This window comes from Phyllostomus hastatus, unplaced genomic scaffold (assembly GCF_019186645.2).
Source record: "Phyllostomus hastatus isolate PE091 unplaced genomic scaffold, TTU_PhHast_1.1 phas_scaffold_193, whole genome shotgun sequence".
Lineage (NCBI taxonomy): Eukaryota > Metazoa > Chordata > Mammalia > Chiroptera > Phyllostomidae > Phyllostomus > Phyllostomus hastatus.
The window spans coordinates 5,902,093-5,927,204 of record NW_025334015.1 but is presented as its reverse complement, the minus strand read 5'-3'; the positions used below and the strand labels follow the sequence as shown (position 1 = coordinate 5,927,204).

The 25,112-nt window shown below is 40.3% G+C and overlaps 1 protein-coding gene and 1 pseudogene across 1 annotated transcript; one reads left to right on the top strand and one right to left on the bottom strand.

Annotated features, from left to right (window-relative positions):
- Nucleotides 1–929: 929 nt before the first annotated feature.
- On the bottom strand, nt 930–1,075 carry LOC123832484 (mitochondrial import receptor subunit TOM5 homolog). The gene is given in 2 exon segments (XM_045860134.1): nt 930–985; nt 988–1,075. Coding segments are annotated over 2 exon segments (144 nt in total).
- A 2,620-nt stretch (nt 1,076–3,695) lies between these two features.
- On the top strand, nt 3,696–6,243 carry LOC123832527 (annotated as a pseudogene).
- Nucleotides 6,244–25,112: the final 18,869 nt, after the last annotated feature.

The window sequence follows — 25,112 nt, the reverse complement described above, 5'->3', positions numbered from 1 at the left end:
TTTCGTTGATCTCTGAACCTGGTACTCAAAGTAAAGGCTGTTGATAACACATAGGCTCTCATCTAATTCAATTGCTTTGTAAGTAGTCTGATCTCTCTTTTTAAATGGGAAATTCTAGTCAATTTTCTCTTGTTATCCTTGATGTGCATGTTGCTATTTCACTGTGAGGTATCTAGATGTGAATGTTCATGTTTGATGTAGTCTGTTCAGTTTTGGAACGTACTTTCTTTTTTTTAAGATTTTTATTTATTTATTTTTAGAGAGGGAAGGGAGGGAGAAAGAGAGATAAACATCAATGTGCGGTTGCTGGGGGCCATGGCCTGCAACCTAGGCATGTGCCCTGACTGGGAATCGAACCTGCAACACTTTGGTTCGCAGCCCGCACTCAATCCACTGAGCTACACCAGCCAGGGCAGAACGTACTCTCAATGTGAAGTTTTATGGCTTTGTTTCATTGGTACATTCATTAAAAGTATAGACTAGTCGTCCTACACTTAAATGTTGTGGTGGTGTGTACTGGCTTCATGAAACACAACTAACTATAAGGAGCTCTTCAACAAATATACTCCAGACAGAAGTAAAAAGGTCAAGAAATGACTGACAAGACAGCATCATTGCAGACATAACTCCCTTAAACAATACTTGCACGAAAATGGAGTTTGACATTATTTAAATTTACACCAACATTCACGGAAGCTGAACATCACAGGTACAAGGGCATACTATAACCACAAAATGGCTTTTGTACTTCCCAAATAATTTTACATTTTAGCTATGAAGGTCAGTTTCCAGAGCCAAGCTTGTTCTTAACAAGTACAAGTGTTATGTCCATTCAATCAAAGAGTCTCCACATCATCCACAGACTCTTTTGCAGAGTAGAAATTGTAACCAGGTTCGCACATCACACACCCATATGTCACGTCCAATCTTTATATGCTGTCCAGTGTTTTTGAGATAAAAGGAGTGACTCACAGCAGGGCCACTTGATGTGGAACTTTCATACGGAGGTGATCACACCATTGCACATCTTCCATTTTATCTCCTCGGGGTCTGGTTTTGGCGGGCAGCCCTCCATACGAGGCTTCACTGCTCTGCCTCCTCAGCTTCCAGCTGCCACCAGTTCATGCTTTCCTTTAATTTTAAAAATGTATCACTTAGTATCACTTAAACTCTTGCTTCTATGCCATTTTCTGCTTTGTATCTGGTATACCATTCATCCCTTCTGGATTCAGTTTTTAATTAAAAACTATTTTTAGGGTGGTTTTAGGTTCATAGCAAAATTGAGCTGAAAGTTACAATTAATGAACCTACATTGACACATCGTGATCACCCAAAGTCTGTAGTTTAATTAGGGTTCACTCTTGGTGGTGATGTGCATTCTATGGGTTTATACAAATATAACCATCAGTGTAGTATCATGCAGACTAGTTCCCTGCCCTAAAAATTCTCTGTGCTCTGCCTATACATCCCTCTCTCCCACTTGCCTCCAACAACCAGTGATCATTTCACTGTCTCCAGAGTTTTGTCTTTTCTAGAATGTCATATAGTTGGGATCATATAAGGTAGCATTTTTAGATTGGCTTCTTTCACTTAGTAATATGCACTTCAGTTTTCTTCCTATCTTTTTATGGCTTGATAGCTCTTTTTTAGTGTTAATAATATTCCATTATCCTGTATATATACCACAGTTTATTCACCTACCGAAGGATATCTTGGTTGCCTATGTTTTGGGCAACTATGAATAAAGTTGCCATAAATATCCATATACAGGTTTTGTGTGGCCATAATTTTCAGTTTCAGTGGGGGTAGCTACCAAGGAGCATGATTGCTGGATCATGTGATTAGAGTATAGGTTTGATTGTGTAAGAAACCATCAAACTGCCTTCCAAAGTGACTGTACCTTTTTCCATTCCCACCAGCAATGATGGAGAATTCCTGTTGCTCCACATCCTTGCCAGCTTCTGGCGTTGCGTTTTGGATTTTGGCCATTCTAACAGGTGTATTGTGATATCTCATTAGTGTTTTAATATTTTGTACTATCCTAATGACTTGTGATGTTGAACATCTTTTTATATGCTTATTTGCCATTTGTATACCTTCTTTGGTGGGGTGTTTGTTAAGGTCATTTGCCCATTTTTTTAATCAGTTGTTCACTTTCTTATCATTGAGTTTTAAAAGCTCTCTGTATATATTGGATAACAAGTCTTTATCAGGTGTGTATTTTGAAAATATTTTTCCCTATCTGTGACTTGTATTCTCATTCTCTTGACATTGTCTTTCACAGAGCGTAAGTTTTTTATTATAATGAATTCCAGGTTATAAGTTATTTCTTTTGTGGACTGTCTTACCTTCAGTGTTATATGTAGAAAGTTGCTGCGATAGCCAAGGTCATCATTTCCTCCTATGTCATCTTCTTGAAGTTCTAAAGTTTTGTGTTTTACATTCAGGTCTCAGGTCTACTCTGTTAGTTTTTTGTGATGGGTGAAAGTCCTGTGTCTCAATTCATTTATATATATATATATGGCCAATTGTTCAAGCACAATTTGTTGAAGACTACCCTCACTCCATTGTTTTGCCTTTACTCTTCTGTCAAAGGTCATTTGATTTATTCTGGTCTGTTACTGGGCTTTCTATTCTGTCCACTTATCTATTTGTCTATTCTTTCATCAATACCACACTGTCTTAAGTAATTTAACTTTATAGTCAGTCTTAAAGTTGGGTAATATCAGACCTCTAACTTCATTTTTTATCCTTCAAGACTGTGTTAGCTGTTCTGGGTCTTTTGCCTCTCTATATAAATTTTTTTTATAGAATCAGTTTGTCTTGATATCCACAAAAAATAATGATGTGTAGGAATAACAACAATAAAAATATATATTACATTTCTAAAGAAAATAATACAATTTTATTAAGATATGTTAAAGAAAACATAAATGAAGAGATATCATGTACATAGATAAAAAGATAATATTACAAAACTGGCCATTCTCTCCAAAGGAATTTGAAAATTGTGTAATTTCAAGGAATCTGATCAAGATGGCAGAGTAGATGAACACTACACTCACCTCCTCCCATGACCACATCAAAGTTACAATTAAATTATAGAACAATCAACCTGTATAACCATCTGAAGACTAGCTGAATAGAAGTCCTGTAACTAAGGATATAAAGAAGCCATATCATGACTGGTTGGAGGGACAGAGACACAAAATACATTGGTGTTTGGGAATCTGAAGAGATAGCTCATCTGCAGAGTCACACCTTAGCAGTGAGAGATCTCAGCCCCACATGTGACTTCCCCATTCAGAGCACCAGTGCCAGGAAAAAGCATCCACATAACATCTGGTTGTGAAAATCAGCTGTAATCCCAGGTGTCCTCTTAAAGGGTCAGCACACAAATTCTTGCAGACACTCACCTTGGGTTCCAATAAAGGAAAAAATAGCTCAAGGGTTGCCAAAGACATACAGGGAGAAACTGAGCTGAGTGGCTTTGGGGTGAAGATTGGAGAGATGGCTGCCATCTCCCCTGCATTAAGCCATTCTCCCACTGCAGTCAACGTATATATGGGGAACCCCCAAAAAAACAGGAATTATCTTCTGGAGGGAAGGCCCTTTGTAGTACAGGCTTACTCCACTAGGGAAGTGTCCTAGGAACCTATTTGTTTCAGTGTACCAGCAGGCATTGTTGTGAGAGGATGTATTCGGCTTCGGTGAATTTTTTTTGAAGATTCTTTCAACCAGTTTGCCCATTTCATGATGAGTGATTTATGAATGCACCTGTCTGTATTGCACTGAGTTCAGCAATTTTTGTCCCAAAACAGCACAACCCCCATGCCCTACCCTCCCTATTCACCAGATCTCACCCTGAGTGACTTTTTTGTTTGCCTGAATGAAAAAAGTCCTCAAACGGAAACATTTTGCCAATGTGGAAGAGACAAAACAAAAAAAAGCAGAAACACTAAAAGGCATCAAAATCGATGAGTTCAAAAACTGTTTTGAGCAGTGGGAAAATGTCTCAATAGGAGTATTGCATCAAATGTAGAATACTTTCAAAGTGATTAAAGTTTAAACATGTATGAATAAATACACAATTTTTAATAAGTAAATTCCATTTGGGGGAATACACACACACACACACACACACACACACACAAAAGATCAGGTGAAAAACAGAAGAAATATCAAAAAAACACTAAATAATATTGAGTCAAGCAATCTACCAGATACAGAATTCAAAACACTGGTTAAAAGGATGCTCAAGAAAATTAGGGAAAGCATAGATAAACTTCATGAACTTCAACAAAGACATAGGCTTAAAAGAGATAAACTTCATGAACTTCAACAAAGATTGGTTTTTTTTTTCTAAACCATAAGAAAACAGAATGAAGAATAACTGAAATGAAGAATACATTAGAAGGAATCAAAAGTACATAGAATAAAGCAGAGAATCAAATAAATGACTTGTAAGACAAAAATAGCACAAAACATCCAATAAAAGCAGCAAAAAGAAAACAGAATTTTAAAAAATGATAATAGTGTAAGGGAACTCTGAGACAATATAAAGCATAATAACATTTGCATCATATGGGTACTAGAAGGAAGAAAGACAAATGACTGAGAATATATTTGAAGAACTAATGACTGAAAATTCCCTAACTATGTGAAGAAAATACACATACATGTCCAGAAAGTTCAGAGAATCCCAAACAACATGAGCCCAAAGAGGTCTAGACAAAGACACATCAGTTGCCTACAAGGGAGCTCCCATAAGACTGTCAGCTGATTTCTCAACAGAAAGTTTAAAAGCCAGAAGAGATTAGTACAAAATATTTAAAGTGAAATAAAGCACCTACCTGTAAGACTACCTACATGTAAGACTACTTTACCCACCAACACTTTCATTTAAAATTAAAGGGGAATTAAGAAGGACAAATAGGTAATTACAGAATAGTCTTGGAGATGTGAAGTACAGTATCGGAAATGGAGTAGCCAAAGAACTTACACACATGACCCTCAGACATGAACCAGGATAAGGGGATTGCCTGAGGGAGTGGGAGTGCTGGGTGGAGGTAGGCAAAGGGGAAAAAATCAGGAGAACTGTAATAGCATAATCAATAACATATCATTTAAAAAATTTAAAAACAGTGAATTTTGCACTTTAAATTAAATTAAAATAACAGAAATAAAGAGCTTACCAGATAAGAAAAAACTAAAGGAGTTAATCACCACCAAATCAGTATTACAAGAAATGTTAAAGAGACTTCTAAGGAATTTCAATATAAATAATAAAATGTCAATAACTGTGCACCTATCAACAATCACTTTAAATGGATTAAACGCTGCAATTAAAAGATACAGGGTGGGTGAACAATGAGCAGCAGTGGGTAGAGGTGCTTCAGAGGTTTTCCTGGTTTCAAACCACCACAGCCAGATGTGAAATCCTACCTGCCACAGATCCTCAACAGCCACCACTTCGCCAGGGGGAATAAGCCCAGCAACAGCTTCCACGCCAGCCTCACCCTGCGCTCCTCAACCGGCACAGCTGCTCACAGCATGGAGAGTTCCAGGGTCTCCCTCAGCTGCTGCAGCAACCTGGGCCCAGGGCCTCAGTGGCACTCCTGGTGCCTCACCCACCCCTGACCATCCCAGGTGGGTGGGTAAGAGGGATCACAATCTTTCAGCTCATTTATTTTACTCTGATAACAGGCTGAATGTAACAGAGAAACCAATGTCTAATAATGGAACAAGAATGGAATTCTCAGCGTCCAGGCTGAGCTCACAGGTGGCAAACAGGGGAAGCGGTGCTGGGAAGCAGCTACCGCTACACAGCCATCCCTGGCAGTGCTCTGCTGGAGGGAAGCAAAGGCAGCTTCACAATTCTTCCCGAGTTTGCGTTAGAGCAGCTGCATGCTGACCATGCCCGCACTTACTTCCACAAGAACTGTGATGACAGAGCTGCTCTGCTCTGTCTGTACCTTCAGCTTTATGGGCTTTGAGGCCGGGAGGCCAAGGCATCCCCTTGTCCCCAAGAGACCCGACACTTGCTTCATGGCCTGCACCTTTGAGAGTCTTCTGATGACAAGGAGTAACAGCTGTGCCCCATGCACCCCCTGCGCCCCCTGCGCCCCTGGCCTTTGCCACGCTGAGAGATCATCACAGGCTAGTCCCTCCATGTGTCTAACGCTGCATGGGGTGCAAATGCCAGGCCTACTCCCCTCTTCTCAGTTTGTCCACATGTTGTAACTGGGCAGATAAATGTTCACTCCAAATTAGCAGTATATTTCTTGAAGTTTAATAGTGCATGTGTGATGCCAACATTATTCACTCTAAATAAAATTTATATTTCACTTTACTATCACAGGTTTAAGGTGACACAGATTATCCTTGTACTTTAAGCAGGAGTGTCTTACTTGAAGTTTTGGAAATAGTTTTACAACTTATCCTGGAGACAGCGGTATTAATCTATCCTATTGCTTTCAAAAATCTAAATAAAAGTTATTACATAAAAAAGATAATAGGATGGCTAAATAAATTTTTTAAAAGACTCATAAATATGCTACCTAAAAGAGACTGCCCTGACCCATGTGGCTCAATGGCTTGGGCATCATCCTGCAAACAGAAAGTTCAGAGATTGGATTCTGGGTCAGGGCACACACCTGGGTTGTAGACCAGGTCCCCACTTGGGGGCACACGAGAGGCGATCCATCCATGTTTCTTACATCGTGTTTCTCTCCCTCTCTTTCTCCCTACTTCTGACTTTCTAAAAGTAAATAAAAATCTTAAAATAAAATAAATAAGAGACCCACTTCAGATGGAAAAAACAGTAAAAGTAAAGGGATGAAAAAAATATATATTTCATGCAAATGGAAACCAAAAAAAGGCTGGGTAGCAATATTTATATCAGATGAAATAAACTTTAAAATAAAAGCCATAATAAAAGACAAAGAAGACAATTCATAATGTAAAGGGGTCAATCCACACAGAAGAAATAGCCCTTGTAAATGTGTAGGCATCCACAATGGGAGAGCCCAAATATAGAAAGAAAATATTGGTGGCCACAAAGGGAGATACTGACGGTCATACAGTCATAGGAGGGGACTTTTACACCCCACTGACACCAATGCAGAGAGCTCCAGGCAGAAAATCAACAAGTAGACCAAGCATCTTCTCTGACCACAATGGTGTAAAACTAGAAATCCATTACAAGAAAAAAACTGAAAAACACACAAACACATGCTACTAAACAATGAATGGGTTAAAAATGAGATGAAGAAAGAAATAAAAAGATAAGAATGACCCAAAATCAATGTGGCCAAACAAAAATAGATCTAAGAGAGGAATTCATAGCAATACAGGCCTACTTGAAGAAACAAGAAAAATCTCAAATAAAAAGTTTAACCTTACAACTAAAAAAAAAACTAGAAAATAAAAACTAGGACCAAAATGAGTAGAAGTAAGAATGAAGATTAGAGCAAAATTAAATAAAATAGAATCTAAAAAAAATACAAAAGAATGATGAAACTGGAAGCTGATTCTCCGAAAAGATAAACAAGATTGATAAACATTTAACCAGACTCATCAAGAAACAAAGAGACAGAACCCAAAAAAATAAACTCAGAAAGGAAAGCACAGAACTGACAACTGAAACACATAAATACAAAGAATTATAAGAAAATACTGTAAACAATTATATGCCGACAGCTTGGAAAATCTGGAAGAAATGGGTAAATTTCTAGTAACTTACAATCTTCCAAAACTAAATCAAGAAAAAACAGAAGATTTTACAAAACTGATTAATACCAATGAAACTGAATTAATAATAAAGAAAATTCCCAACAAACCAAAGCCCTGTATTAAATGGCTTCACGGGTGAATTTTACCAAACGTGCAAAAAAGAACTAACACCTATCCTCAACCTATTCCAAAAAATTCAAAAGAAGACTCCCTAAATCATTTCTCAAGATCACCATTACTCTGGTTCCAAAACCAGAAAACAGCCTTACCAAAAGAAAACTATAGGCCAATATCCTTGATGAACACAGATGCAAAAACTCTCATTAAAATAGTAGCAAACTGATTTCAGCAATACATTAAAAGATCATGCACTATGATTAGGTGGCATGTATTTCTATGATGCAAGTTTGGTTCAGTATCTGTAAATCAATTAACATTATATATCATAAACAAAATGAAGGATAAAAATCACATAATCATATCAATAGATGCATAAAAAGCATTTGACAACATCCAGCATTTGTTTATGATAAAAACTCTCAGTGGAGTAGGATATAGTAAACATACTTCAACATAACAAAAACCATATATAACAAACCCACAACTAACATCACACTCGACATGGAAAAACTAAAAGTGTTCTCCTTAATATCAGGAACAAGGCAGAGTTGTCCACTTTCACCACTCTTATTTAACACCAATCAGACCAAAAATAAGGCATCAAAATTAAAAAGGAAGAAGTAAAATTGTCATTATTTGAAGATGATGAAATACTATATAGAGAAAATTCTGAAGGTTCCACCAAAAACTACTAGAACTGATAAATGAATTCAAAAGTAGCAAGAAACAAAATAAATATTCAGAAAATAGTTGCATTTTAATACACCAATAATAAACTATCAGGAAGGGAAATTAAAATAAACCCATTTATAATTGCATAAGAAAAGAAATAAATACCGAGGAATAAACTTAAATGAGGATATGAAAGACCTGTACTCGACATTAAAAACAGAAATTGAAGAAGATACAAATAAATGGAAGCATGTACTGTGCTCATGGATAGGAAGAATTGACATTGTTAAAATGTTCATATTACCCAAAGCAATCTATGGAGTCAGTGCAATCCCTACCAAAATACCAATGGCATTTGTAACAGAACTAGAACAAATTATCCTGAATTTATATGGAACGACAAAAAAAACTCAAGTAGTCACAGCAATCCTGAGAAAGAAGAACAAATTTGGAGGCTCATACTACCAGATATCAAACTATACTACAAGACCATAATTATGTTGTGAAAACAGAATGGTACCACTATGAAAACAGACATATAGATCAGATCATAAAAATGGATCAATGGAACAGAATAGAGAAACCAGAAATAAACCCATGCGTATACAGGCAATTAATATATGGCAAAGAGGCAAGAACATACAATGGTATAAAGGCAGTCTATTCAATAAATGGTGTTAGGAAAATTGTACCCATACATACAAAAACATAAAATTAGCCAACTTCTTATACCATATATAAGAATACCCTCAAAATGGGTGAAAACTTAAATGTAAAATGCAAAGCCATAAAACTCCTAAAATCAAATATAGGCAGTAAAATCTCTGACATCTTTCAACAATATTTTTTAATGTATCTCCTCAGACATGGGAGGAAAATAAAGAACAAACAAATGATACTAAATCAAATTTAAAAGGTTTTGCACAACAAAGGAAATTATCAATAAAATTAAAGACAACCCACTAAGTAGAAGAACATATTTGCCAATGATATATGTAGTAAGGGGTTAATATCTAAAGAACTCATACCATTCAACAATTTTTTAAAAAAAATTAGAAGAAAATAAAAAAATATCTCTCTGATCTCAGGGTAGGGAAGTGTACCTTAAGACCCAAGAAACATCAGCCATAAAGAAGTCTTATTAATTTCACATTAAAATTGAAAACTTATGAACGTGAAAAGTTACCATGCAAATTAAAATAGAGATAAGGAAAAGACACATGCAAGACATGCAACCAACAAAGGATTTATATACAAAATATAAGAAATCTACAATTAAATAAGGAAAAGATAAACAATTCTATGGAAAAATTGGCAACTGGAATTAGTAGGCAATTTATAGGAGGAAAAAAAGCTGAAATGACCAACATAGGAAAATATGATCATCCTAATGAGTAATTATAGAAATGTAAATTAGAACACCAATATATGCCCTGGCTGGTGTGGCTCAGTGGATTGAGTGCTGTCCTATGAACCAAGGGGTCGCTGGTTCGATTCCCATTCAGGGTACATGGCTGGTTTGTGGGCTGGGTCCCTGGTGGGAGGAATGTGAGAGGCAATCACACATTGATGTTCCTCTCCTCCTCTTTCTTCCACCATTCCCCTTTCTAAAAATAAACCAATAAAATCTTTAAAAAAACACCAACATATCATTTCAGATCCATCTATTAACAAAGATTAAAAGTTTCATGATACCAAATGTTGATGAGAATATGGAGCAACTGGAATTCTGCAGGGCAAAATTAATACAACCACTTCAGAAAATAATTTGGCTAAATCTAGTTATGTTGAGGATGTACTTAGCCTTAAGATCTAACAACTGCAGTTCTAAGTATACTCTAATGTGTATGCATTAGGGGCCATGCATGAGAATATGAGTTGTAACATTTTTTATAATTGGAAAAGATAGGGAAACAATCTGAAAGAACACTACTAGAAGAATGGATAAATTGTGATGTAGTCATACCTCATAATACTCCACAGCAGAGCAAATTTTAAAAAATTAACCTACATTTATGAACAAATCTACCATATATAATGAATGAAAAGAATGATAGATTTTTTATAAAGTAAAATCAATTATATACAGTTTAATACCAAGCAAAATACAATATTTATAATGTCAGTGAACATATTAAATATGGTAAAATTATATCTAAGAAACAACAAATGTAGAGCAGTGAGTACCTCTGAGGGAGGGAGGGAGGAAAAGAATGGAACTGGGGGAACATGTAGGGCACTTCAACAAAATATGGCAAGAAAGAAAATGTTATGATTTTGTAAATATACTTAGAGAGTACATAAACATTCTCTATTATTGTCTTTATTTGACTGTAAATCTGAAACATTCCATAATTCTTTTTAATTAAAAAAATTAATAGAAACAAATAATAGAGACTTCATACCCAGCTCATTTTGACATGGAGAGAAGATAGAAGTCCATTCTCTATGGGCTGTGGTTGACATACGAAGAGAAAGAAAAGAAGGTCCCCCCAACGCTATTGAAGTATTGCTGAGTCTCATAAGAACTGGAAATCAGCCTCTTCTCGCCATCCCTCCAACTGGTCTTTCCTCTCCACTTTATGTGATCTATTTACTGTTTCTGTCTCTTCACCATGTGTTACCTACTCATTGCATTCCTTTGTTCCATCAAAGCACCCCAGCTCCAAGCCTATGACTTTTAAGTTCAAATGCCTATATACTGATCCTTCTCTGTGTCTTGTAGTTCAAATTCCTAGAGAAATTGGCCTTTCTAATTTAACCAGCTTCAGGTGAGAGAAAAAGAGTAACAAAATCAATAGGGAACCCTTTTAGGGGCTTGTGGGCAATGAAGGATCTCAAAAATGATTTGGCTGAAGCACACAAACTTCCCCATTCAGCCCGTCAACCTAGTTTATGTGGGGAGAAAACTATGTGGAATTAGAACAGAAGCCTGCTCAGAAATGAAGAGTGGGCATGAGGCTGAAGCAATCTGGTGTTGATCTTCCCACACTACTTCTTGATTGATCACCTGAAAAGTTGAAAAAAGAGAATTCCTCACATCAGATTTTTTTACATGGACACCAGACTCAACAAACAAGTGAGCGCCAGAAAGAAATGTAGCCTTGTGCAGAGCATGGGGAGAGGGAAGGCCATCCATCTTGTGACCACCAGGGTCACCAGGCCCTAGACTAAAATCATTGCCTCCTCCCCCAAGCCACTCAATACATTCCTCTTCCAGAATTTTTACCTCAATCAATAGCACCACTATTCATGTAGCTGCTCAAATGGGCAAAACCCTTCTCCCTTTCCTCTCACCTAACCCATCACAACATCCTGTTGTTTCTACCCTCTGGGAGCTTCCCATTGTCTGCCCACTTCTTGTTACTGCCACTTCCCGTTACTGCCACTTCCCACCTGTTTCAACCTGCCTTTATCTCAGGAGGCAAAGGAATCCTTAAACACTCTCAGCATGACTCATGTATTCATTTGATCCTCATCTATTGCATTTGTCAGCTACTGTGGCAAGCACTGGATAGACAGGTTAGAAAAGTCATGATGATCTTTGCATCAAAAAATAAACATGAGGCTTCCAGCCAAGATGGAGACATAGGTAGATATACCATGCCTCCTCACACAACCAAAAGAAGGACAACAAATTTAAAAACAAAAAAACAACCAGAACTGCCAGAAAATCAAACTGTATGGAAGTCCAACAACCAAGGAGTTAAAGAAACACTCATCCAGACCAATAGAAGGGGCGGAGATAGGCGGCCCAGGTGATGAGGACTCACAGCAAGGAGGTAGCTCATGGAACAGGGCAAGTGAAGCTGCAACTTGTGGAGAGGGCAGTCCCACATTTGCATGTGAATAAACTGGGAGGAACAACTGGGGAGTGAGACAGACTGCGCAACCCAGGGTTCCAGTGCAGGGAAATAAAGCCTCAAAAACTCTGACTGAAAAAAACCTTTGGGGGTTGCAGCAGTGGGAGAAACTTCCAGCCTCACAGGAGAGTTCCTTGGAGAGACCCACAGGATTCTAGAATGTACACAAACTCACCCACCCAGAAATGAGCACCAGAAGGGTCCAATTTGCTTGTGGGTAGCAGAGGAAGTGACTGAAAGTCAGCCAAGAGCAGAGCAAGTGGCATTTTTCCCTTTCTGACCCCTCCCACACATACAGCACCACAACACAGCCATATGGGTTGCCCTGCCCTGGCGAATACTTAAGGCTCTGCCCCTTAATATGTAACATGTGCACTAAAAGAAAGAAATATGGCCCAAATGAAAGAATAGTTCAAAGCTCCAGAAAAAAATACAACTAAGTGATAAGGAGATAGCCAACCTCTCAGATGCACAGTTCAAAACACTGGTAATCAGCATGCTCGCAGAAATGGTTGAGTATGGTCCCAAAATAGAGGAAAAAGTGAAGGCTATGAAAAATGAAATAAAGGAAAATGAACAGGGAACCAACAGTGAAGGGAAGGAAACTGGGACTCAAATCAACAATTTTGGCCAGAAGGAAGAAATAAACACTCAGCCAGAACAGAATGAAAAAAACAAGAATTCAAAAAAATGAGGAAAGGCTTAGGAACCTCCAGGACAACTTTAAATGTTCCAACATCCAAATTATAGGGGTTCCAGAAGGGGAAGAGGAAGAGCAAGAAATGGAAAACTTATTTCAAAAAATAATGAAGAACTTCCTCAACCTGGCAAAGGAAATAGACTTTCTGGAAGTCAAAAAAACTCAGAGAGTTCCAAGGAAGCACACACCAAAGCACATCATAATTACATCACCCAAGATTAAAGAGGAGGAAAGAATGTTAAAAACAGCAAGAAACAAGGAGACAGTTATCTACAAAGAAGTGCCCATAATACTATCAGCTGATTTCTCAAAAGAAACCTTACAGGCAAGAAGGGATTGGAAAAAAGTATTCGAAGTCATGAAAGGCAAGGACCTACATCCAAGATTGCTCTATCCAGCCAAGCTATCATTAAGAATGGAAGGGCAGATAAAGTGCTTCCCAGATAAGGTCAAGTTAAAGAAGTTCATCATCACAAAGCCCTTATTATATGAAATGTTAAAGGGACTTATCTAAGAAAAAGATCAAAACGATGAACAGTAAAATGACAATGAACTCACAACTATCAACAACTGAACCTAAAAACTAAAACAAAAACAAACTAAGCAAGCAACTAGAACAGGAAAAGAATCACAGAAATGAAGATCACATAGAGGGTTATCAGCAGGGAGGGAGGGAATGGAGGAAAAGTTACAGAGAATAAGTAGCATAAATGGTAGGTGCAAAATAGACAGGGAGAGGTTAAGAATAGTACAGGAAATGGAGAAGCCAAAGAACTTATATGTACGACCCAGGGACATGAACTAAGCAGTGGGAGGTGGGGGGTGGGGCACAGGAATGCAGGGGGGAGGATGTGTGCAGGGTAGAGGGGAATAAAGGGGGGAATGGGACAACTGTAATAGCATAATCAATAAAATATATTTTAAAAAATAAATAAACATGAGAATCAGTTTAATTATAAGTTTGGTAAGTGTTCTGAAGGAAAAGATCTGTGTTCCTTGAGACTGTTTCACCAGGGGAAGCTAGCATAGATTGAGGCAGTCAGTAAAGTCTTCTCTGAGGAGGAATGCCTTGACCTAAGGCTGACAGAGTCACAGTCCCTTTCTTAAAACCCTTCATCATCTCCCTCTCCTTTTTTTAGGATAAAGATAATTCATGGCAAAGGCAGACATTAATCCAGCTTCTGTTCCTCTTCCTGTCCAACTTCCTCTTCTCCTTCCCCCTGGCTTTCACTCCCAGCCACCTGAATGCTTCTTTATTCCTTTAAAATGTCATTGTCTTCCTTGCGTCAAAACCTGCATGTGTGCTACAGTTGCATCACCAAAGAAAAACATTCTTCCTGTCCCCTTTCCCTCAGCCCTCATCATCTAGCCAATCATCGGTCACTCTTGGTTAAACATCCTTTGATCCGAGAAGCCCATCTGAGCACCCCTGAGAAGAGGGTCTGCCTGAGTCTGTCACAGGTATTGTTCCTTCCTTACACCAGTTGCCCTTGCAATTGTCTCTTCAACATCTGTTAGAACTCTGAGCTCCTTATTACAGGGTCATTTCTGTCTTGTTTCTCACTATTATCCCTAGGATGTGGATTATTAAATGTGCTAAAATCGCTTAAGGGACAAATGAATGAATGAGTAGTATAACAGAGTTAGCTTTGTAGAAACTCAGAACCTTAGATTGGAAAGGACCCAGGAAGTCACCTCATCTTCCTCCTCCCAATGTACACATAACACACAACACAGCATCTTCCACACTTTGCATCTGTCTTCCAAACTCAGCAGCGAGCTCCTCAAGGACAAGGTCAGAAGCTCAGTCATCTTGGTATCTCCTTCTCCTGTAGGACCATGAACTAAAGAGTTCTGAGAGGATAATTATCTCCATCCACACACTAGAAACTATGTGGTACAGACCTAGCGAGTAATATACCCAAAGGGATGCATTGCAACAGCAACCACTGCGCATAGTCTTGTCCTAGCTCCTCCTGCTGACTGCCCTCATCTACACAATTTCATTGAGAGTCAGTCCAAACTCATCACCGACCCTACCCTGCATGTCTTTCCACAGTAGCCAAGATTTACACTTTACAATCTCTACAGTGTCATTTTCTTCCAGGAATCCCCTGTCCAGGTGTCACACTGTGCTGGTCACTGGCCAAATGCCTAGCAAATCTCTAGGCTTCTCCTTGGCACTGTGATGTCTATTATAGGGAATGAGCAAGGGGTCATAGAGCCAAAGACCATCTTTCCATCTTTCGCCCTCCCTCCCTCCCTCTCTCTCTCTCTCTCTCTCTCTCTCTCTCTCTCTCACACACACACACACACACACACACACACACACACACACACAATGTGAGCTCCAACACTGAGTTGACTTCATTTCCCCATCTCTCGGGCAGCCTCCAGCTTTAAGTCCTCCACTCTTGGCAGCAGCCTTTGCCTTTAGGAGAAAGACAAGCAACTTTAGAGTGATATGGAAATCACCCCCAAACATTTGCAAGCCTTGCAGGACTTGGAGCTGTTCCCAAGCCAAATTCAATCAGCCCATTTTTCCCCCCACACTCGCTGCTTCCAGCTGAGACTCATCTCATACAGTGGAGCCCAGTGAAACGAGGTGCACCTGATAAGACCCAAGAGGTCCCAGCCCCACAGAAAGGCCCCCAAGAAGGGAGGAATGGGGGAGGGAAGGGAATAAAGCCAGGCTTGAGACAGCTGCCATACTGAGCCTGCTTTTACCCGAGGCCTCCCTGCACTGAGAAGGACCTTCGGCGAGAGCACGGGTTTATACAGCAGAGAAGTGGTACTGCTGGCCTGTTGGACCCAGTTGCTGAGCTTTGGAGATTGAAAACATTCAGCCTCTCAGGCTCTGACTCAGAAAGCCCTAAATCCCCCTGTCCTGTCAAATTAATAAGTGATATTTGCAAGTGGATATTGTGATACTGTTATTTCTCCCCACCTCTTATCCATAGAAACCTAATTGTAAAGGATTTGCTGGATTCGATCCTCTGATGAGACTCTGAAATTTCAAAGGGTCCGTAGAGAGGCTGGAGAAAGCCTTCGGCATACAGTCCTGTGTGCTCTGAAACTGCAGCGCTCACATGGATCACTGCCGTCCCCTGGCAATCGGAGGGTGTGGGGGAGTTGTGAGGAGGAGAACCAGAAGCCCAGGAGACTGACCACATGAGCGTGGGGTAAATGTTGAATGGTGATTCCAGATGACAAAATGTGAAGTGTTTGCCTTAATCCTTTTCAAAATTGATGGTTAAACAATAGTTTCTGTGGCCCTCACATGTTGAGAACTCCGGCAGCCATCAGTATGTGCTAACCCAGGATTTCTTTAGCAAATCCCCCACCAAATCCTGTTATATCGACATCAGTATCAAACTATTCAGAGGATCAGGACACCCTTAAGTGGTGTCTCTCTCATCACAGACCACAGCCAAACAGTCTAAGGCACCGGTGGCAAACACAAGGCCCTCCACCTTGTTTTATCCACCCAGCACCTTGTTGCTACCTGGTGGCAGCAATGAGCTCTCACTTAGCTGTTAAGGAGTAGTTACATATACACAATCCTAAAATTACATTCAGCCCTTTGAAGACAACTGCAAGGCTCATGTGGCCCCTGGTGAAAATGAGTTTAACACCCCCGGTCTAAGGAACATAAGGCCAAGGGGAACCGAAGGATGAAAGTATCTCCCACTGTGCAGGGGAGAAAGCTGTCTCTCCTGCACTTCATGCTACAAGATGTTGAATTGTATTGTGTTGTTGTGGTTTTTGCTTCGTTATTCCCATGTTTAGAGAAATAAGCATGAGCCCCTGAGCGAGGCAGCCATCAGTGCTACTACACACCCCTCGCCCTGCCCCCCAATGTTGTAATGTCAGACAACACTCCTCGTCTTAGTTGCCTGGGGTAGAAATGGGGCAAGGGAGGAAAATCATACTGACTCCTTTGGTGGGTGGGGGCTGGGGGGGGGGGGTTGAAGCCAATAGTTGTTATGAATGGCATCTGTAATTTGTGGGAACTGCCATCCTCACAGCCAAGTTCCTGTGGCTGCAAAGGCCTGCCCTGCATGTGAGGGTGGCCGGAGAGGTGCAGAGATGTGTGCCAGCACCAGCACCAGCCCCAGGCCTGAGGGGTTAGGGCTTCAGGCTTTTATTGGGTAATGGAGTAGTTGTAGAGCAGGATGTTTCAGTTGGGCTGCAACTTCTTTCAATGCCATCTTTAGGTGCAGGGTTCTGTCCAGGGTCGTTGTGGTCCGGTTTGTCCTGTTTTCTAAGTTCTGGAGCCTCCGCCCTTTCAGGGCCTTTCCAGTAATTTTCTAGTCCTGAGGCTAAAGGCTCATAAAACAGAGTCAGTCATGCTTTATGGGGTCCAGCCAGCTCTGAAAAAGAGAGCCTGAGAAAGCAGCTTTTGTCCTATTACTACTCAGGTGAGACATTGTATCACCAGGACCTGCAGTTACAAGAATATGAAAAACATGTGATACAAAATCCTCATGGACTATACAAGATGCTCCCCATGTAAACAGAGATATCATTTAGAACAACAAAGTCACTTCTGAATCATGCTTCAGTGACTGTGAACTGTGGATTCCTATACAGCTACAACTTCTAATGTCCTCAGTAAAACCCCTTTCACCCCAAAAAGAAGGTTGAAAACACACTTCCACCTCCCCTCAAAGACAGTCATGCTTGAGGATGGATCCACGGCCACTAGACCCCTGGCCAGCTCAATTTCCCACCTGGTGCAGTGCTCCCTCCCCTCCCAGGGCTGCCCCTGCATCCTGAAGATGGAGAAATTTCCCAAGTCCAGGGCCCACGCACACTGCTGGATCAAATTTATTTCCTGCCTGCAGCCTGTTTCACTCCTCTGGGCCCCTTCTAGCCCAAGGCTGCTGCTGAGTTTGGGCTTACATTCCTGCAGGGGGTAGAGAACATTGTGGCAAGGCAGTAAGAGGGTGATAATTAAAACAAACAATAAAAATGAAAATTTCATCAGCATTTTCCAAATATCAGTTTCAACCAGAAGCATTGTACATAGAGCTGAGATAGTTCCATTCTGGCAAGCATCCTAACCCTCTTGGCAAGAACTAGGAGAATACCCAAGTCCTTCTGGGGAGGGGTACCAAGGGGTTGGTTTTTCTGCTTGGGACCTCCTGGAGACTGGCAGGAGACCATGTCTGAGGGCCTGATCTCTCCCTGGCTGTGGGTTTGCGCTGAGCTGTTTTTGCAACATGACTACTAGAGTTCTCCAATATCATGTCTCCGAGAGGCAAGTAGTAAGGAGGGGGATGTTCAGGGGCCAAAGTAAGACAACTCTCTCTGCTTTGGGAAATGAGACAAATCCAAGCCAACTGGCCCCTGGGAGGAAGAAGTGGCCAGGCCAGACAGAGCAAGGCTGGAACAAAAGTAAAGAAATTCAGTAAGTACTAAAAGGTAAAAGCCTGCCTTCAAATCTTGCCAACTGCTCTCCAGAAGAGCCAGTTGGGCGGACAGCAGAACCTCCAGGGTCAAGACCTGAAATAAAGTGTTAAATACCAAAAGCACAAGAAAGTTTAAAAATTACCTATCCTGGACACATGGACAAAAACTAGAGGGTGGGTGGTAATGGGAGGGAAGTGGGGAGGGTTGGGAGGATGGGCTGGATTGGGAGTAAAAGGGAGAAAACTGTACTTGAACAATGATTAAAATAAAATTAAAAAAAAATTACCTATCCTGCCTCCCTCTTCCTCACAGAAATATTGTTTAAATGTTGGTGTATATTCTATATTCCTTATATATTTACATCTAATTAATGTCTCAAGTTCAAGATTATAATATACAATCAATTTTGTGACCTACTTTCTTCCCCCAAAACACCATGAAGATGTTCTCATGTTGCTGCTCTCTCAGTCAAAATTTGCTCACTAAGACTAAATTCAATCAAAGAGAATGTATTTCATGAATTGGGACTATTTCATGGAACCCAGAAAAGGACAGCTGGGGCAGGAGGGACAGCACCACCTCCCAGCTCTCCAAGGTACATGGTGCCACCCTGTCTGCACAGCCCTGTCCCTGCAGCCAGTCCCTGGCTGCTGTGCAGAGCAGTGGCCAGTGGATGCCCCACTGAACCTCTGTCATCCAGAATGCATAACTGTTGGGAACCATCCTGCCTGGTTTCAGAAGCTGTAACCTCCCATGGCTAAGGCTGAGTGAGAGACCTTGGGACCCTAAGCCACTAAGGAGACAAGGCTTATCTCCCTGGCAGGGGCACTGCCTCTGCCCCCTTTACTTTACTCTGCTTGGCCCTGAGTGGATGACCAGTTAGCCATTGACAAGCAAGATTCCTCAAAGAAGGGATGACCTAAGACAGGCATGGTCATGAAGGGGCCCTCAGGGAAGGACTTGGGGGGGTTATAGAAAAAGGAGGTGATGGACCCTTACCCCTCAGCTTTGACAGAGCCTGAGTCCTCATTTGCCTGCAAGAAGTCTAATCTCTTGGCTGCCTTACTTCCCCCACCCAACTTAAGCCTGAAACAATGCCTTAAGCCTGAAACAATGCCAGAGGTGGGTGCAGCCCTGTGCTGGAAAGGGCGGATTCCCTGGGGCATCAGGCCTAAGAAAGAATGCATAAAATCCTGTGAAAACTACTTTGATAATGCCCTCAATTTAAATGATAAGGGTCCAAGGATAAAATGAGTTTGTTTCCCCAAAGTTTTATGGCCCTTTAGCTATCTAACCCTGACTCAGAATAAGCCCTCATAGTTCTTTGAATGTTATCTATTGTTTGATCATTAATGCCTGACAATGATTGATGAGTGATATATGTATCCCATATTCCTATGCAAATAAACCCAATAAAAGCCCATTGAGGGACAGGCTCCTGACCCTCCTCCTCTGAGAGTTTTGCCACCTTTCCTCCCCAAGCAGATCTTGTCTTGCTAGACTTATTTTCACCCGTGGCAGATCAGGGGCTCTGCGGACAAAGCTCCCCGACATATAACACTAACTTACCAAACTCCCAACCCAAATGCCCAAGGCAGGTGATCCAGCTGACTCAGTTTATGTCACATATACAGCCTTGACATCACCAGCATGGCTGGAGGAAGTGGTAGAGGCAGGAAGGTGACATACCTGTCCATTACAGAAATGGACTTACATACAAATGTTTACTGTTTTTTCAGAAAGTATGCCGTGAAAATAGCCCGCATTATTAGTCAGAGTAGACTAACTGCTGTTGACAACAGCCCCAAAGATGTATCTCCTGCTCACATCCTAGTCTACTGTGGACCCATGGGGATGGTGCGGGTGAGGGCAAGAAGGGCACCACTCCTTCCGTGTGTGGCTCCCCTACATTCCAGGGCGCCAGAGTCCTCTACTGGACTTTCGAAGCCCAGCAGACAACAAGGGGAGAGAGTCAGAGGTCAATCAGGAGTGCACCTCACTCCCACCACAGGCTCCAGGCCACAGCACGGCCACATGGCTACTTCCAACTGCACGGCAGGCAAGAAAGTGCAGCCTGGCCTTGGCCCCCTCCAACAAGGAAAAAGGCTTTGCTGAGCGCTCATGGTGTGCTGCAGCCCACCTTTCTGCTCCACCCCTTCCCAGGCACTGAGCACATTCAGCCTTTCCCAAGAGCAAGAGTGGAGGCCCCCCGCAGTCCCTGCATTCTAGGACATGGCTTGCTGGGAGGCACTAGGAAACACAAATGAGCTGTTTGCCACTCCCAAATCCAACTTACAGTCATGCCACAGGACAAGATGACCACGATCAACACAATCGACACCTTCAGCACTCCCATTTGGGAGGAAAATGTAGGATGGACACCCGTCTGAAGCAGGTCTGAACCACACCTGGGCAGGCATCATATTGGTGACCCCACCTCTGCCCACGGGGAAGTAGTTTCCTGTCTGCCGCCCTCCTCAGCTGCACGTTAACTACAAGTTCAGGGTCCTGCCTGTTCAAACTCTTGGACACATTCCCTGCAGGCTCTTGCCAAATGAGGATTCTGAGGCTCATGGATTTTTGCTTGTCTGCTTCCTTTTTGCAATACCAAACACCTCAATACCTTTGCTGCTTCTGATCCATTGGCTTTCAGTAAATTCCATTGGCATAAAATAAAAAGCCACATTCAAGGTTCTTTCCTAGACATAATTCTCAAAATCACTCGACTCATTTCTTCCCTCACTGCCACGCCTCTTTTTCTCAGTAGCTACCTTGAGGATAACCATGTAATAGACTTGAACAAGACAGCCAGCCTCAGCTGAATTTTTTACTACAGAATCCAGAACCTGTTTTCAGTTGAGAAGCTTTTTGTTTTATTTTGTTTTTAATGTAAAAATCTTCTGTATTTACTTGGTTTTTCCTTTCTTTTTTATTACAGTTTACATTCAATATTATTTTGTATTCATTTTAGGTGCACAGCACAGTGGTCAGACAATCATACACATAACAAAATGCTTTCCCAATATTTCCTATACCGAGCTGGCATCCTACATAATTATGACCTTATTATTGACTATATTTTTATGCTGTACTTTAAATCCCTATGACTACTTTGTACCAATTTTTACTTCTTTTTTTAATTTTTCTTTTTTTTTAATCTTTACCTGAGACTATTTCATTACTGATTTGGGAGAGAGAGAAACATTGATGTAAGAAAGAAACAGCAACTCCCTGCATGTGCCCCAGCCAGGGATTGAATCCTCCACCCAGCTGTGTGCACTGAATGGAAATCAAGCCCACAACTTTTTGGTGCACGGGATGACAGTTCTTAATCCCTTCACTTTTTCACCCAGTCCTCCAATACCCCCTTCCTGTCTGGCAACCATAATTCTATTCTGTGTATCTGTGAATCTGTTTCTATTTTGTTTTTTATATTTATTTTGTTCTTTCAATTCCACATATGAGTAAAATTATATGGCATTTGTCTTTCTCTGACTGACTTATTTCACTTTGCATAATACCCTCTACAGCCATCCATGCTGTCAGAAATGGTAAGATTTCATTCTTTTTTATGGCTGAGTAATATTCCATTGTGTACATGCACCACTGCTTTTTTATCCATCCATCCATTGATGGGCTCCCAGGTGGTTTCCATATATTAGCTGTTGTGAATAACATTGAAACGAACATAGGGGTGCATATTTTTTAAATTTGTGTTTTGAGTATATTTGGATATATCCCCAGAAGTGGGGCCACTGGATCATAAGGCAGTTCTGTTTCTAATTTTTTAAGAAACCTCCATAAGCACTTTTCTACAGTGGCTCCACCAGTCTGTATTCCCACCAAGAGTGAGCGAGGGTTCCCATTTTACCACATCTTCACCAACACTAGTTGTTTATGGGCTTATTGATGGTAGCCATTCTGACAGGTGTGAGGTGATATCTCATTGTGGTTTTAATTTGTGTTTCTCTGACAATTAGTGATGTTGAGCATCTTTTCACATGACCATGGACCATCAGTATGTCCTCTTTGGAGAAATGTCTGTTCAGGTCTCCTGCCCATTTTTTAATTAGATTGTTTGGGGGTGTTTTAGATGTTGAGTTGTATGAGTTCTTTATAAATTTTATATATCAACATTATATCAGATGTGTTATTGACAACTATAGTCTCCCATTTAATAGGGTTTTTGTTTTGTTTTGTTTGATTGTTTTGTTTTGGCTGTGCAAAAAACATTTTGGTTCAATGGAGTCCCATTTGTTTCTTCTTTTGTTTTACTTGACTGAAGAGATATATAAGAAAAAATATTGCTAAGAGAAATGTCAGAGATTTTATGGTCTATGTTTATTTCTAGTAGTTTCATGGTTTTGAGTCTCACATTTAAGTCTTAATCCATTTTGAGTGTATTCTTTGACAGTGTGTAAGAGTGTGGTCTAGTTTCATTTCTTTGCACGTATTTGTTTAATTTTCCCAACGCCATTTAGTGAACATACTGTCTTTATCCCATTCAACATACAATGGGGTAAAGATAGCACCCTATCGGGTACCCTCTTTTTCAAATATTAATTAACCACATAGGCATGGGGTTTATTTCTGAACTCTCTATTCTGTTTCATAGGTCTATGTGTCTGTTTTTATGCCAGTACCATGCTGCTTTACTATAGCCTTGTAGTGTAGTTTGATATCAGGTAGCATGATGTCTCTGACTTTGTTCTTCTTTCTCAAGTTTGCTGTGACTATTCACGGTCATTTGTGGTTTCATATAAGTGTTTTGATTATTTTTTCTAGTTCCGTAAAATATGCCATTCATATTTTTATAGGAATTTCATTGACTCTATAGATTGCTTTGGGTAGTATGTACATTTTAACAATGTTAATTCTTCCTATCAATAAGCATTGTATATGCTTCCATTTATTGGTGTTTTTTTGAACTACATTCATCACTATGTTGTAATTTTCTGAGTACAGGTTTTTTACCTCTTTGGTTAAGTTTATTCATAGATATGTTTTAAGCAATTGTAAATAGGATTGTTTTCTTAGTTTCTTTTTCTGACAGTTCATCAATAGATTGTATAAAAGTGAAGCCATTTTCTGAATATTTATTTTTTATCCTGCTACTTCACTAGATTTATTTTTCAGTTCTGGTAGGTTTTTGATAGAATCTTTAGGGTTTTTCTGTATACAGTATTATGCCATCTGCAAATAATGACAGTTTTATTTATTCTTTTCCAACAAGATGTCCTTTATTTCTACTTCTTGTCTGATTGCTATGGATAAGACTTCCAGTACTATGTAGAATAAGAGTGGTAAAAGCTAATATCCCTGTCTTGTTCCTGATTTCAAGACAAAATGCTTTTAGTTTTTTCCTGTTGAGTATGATGATGGCTGTAGGTTTGTCAGATATGGCCTTTATTATGTTGAGGTATGTTCCCTCTACTCTCACTTTGCTGAGAGTTTTTATCATAAATGGGTGCTGGATTTTGTCAAATACTTTCATTTTGAAAAATTGTATGTTTCTAAGAAATTACCCATTGTTTCCAGGCTTTCCAACTCCTTGGCATATAGCTGTTTGTAATATTTTCTTATACTTTTTGGCATTTCTGTGGTGTCAGTTGTGACTTCTTCTCAACTGAGAAGTTTTGATGGGACACTGTCCCTCAACAACTTTGCTCAGTCATATCTCTTAAGAGCAGCTTTACCAAAGCTTTTGTGGCAGATGATGTTTTTCAAACATGGCCATTGCCATAGCAGTTTTGTCAGTCTCTCATGCTCTCCCAAAAACTTGACACTCAGCTTATTATGAGATGAGGTCTCACACCCTCTACTCTAAGTACTGGCTGGCCCTCTTGACTTGAGAATAATGAATTGCATAAGGTGAAGTAACACCGCATCATCTCTGAGGCTCAGTAATAAAAGCAATACAATTTCTGCCTGGCAACCCAGTCACCATGCTGTGAGAAAGTTCAAACTGACCTCCATGAAGAGACCAAATGGAGAGGCACTGAGGCCCTAGCTGAGAGCCAGTATTAGTCATCAGATACACAACTGAGTGAATCTTTTGATGACTTCAGTCCTCACCATTCAAGGCTTCCAGCTGAGTCTCAACCACTGTAGAGCAGAGACAGTGTCCTGTCTGAATTCCTTATGCAATCAATCTATGGGAGTAATAAGTCTTTGAGCTTAATGTAAATTTGGGCTTTTAGCACCAAGTTTAGAGTAATTTGTTACAGTAATAATAGCGGGACCATGTTTGACACCCCAAATCTCAGTATTTTCCCCACTCCTTATTTTTTCTTGTAAGTCATCTAATTAATTCTTTTCTAGCTTTTCTTTGCAATACCTTGGCAAGGCAGCCAACAGAAACCCACTAGAGCTAAAGTCTTGAAAGGCACGTGGCCTCTTTTCCAAGTTCCACTGTGAAGTTCTGTCAAATTCTTCACCACAGCAACATGGGGTTCTTCAGCCTTCCAGCCTTCTATGTTTCTTCCCCACCTGCCACCTGACTATTAAGTCAATGTCCCACATTTAAGACTTTTACCATGGAAGCACGCACTTCTGAAACCAATTTCTGTAATATTTAGGGTAGACCACAACAGAATTTAATAATTCAA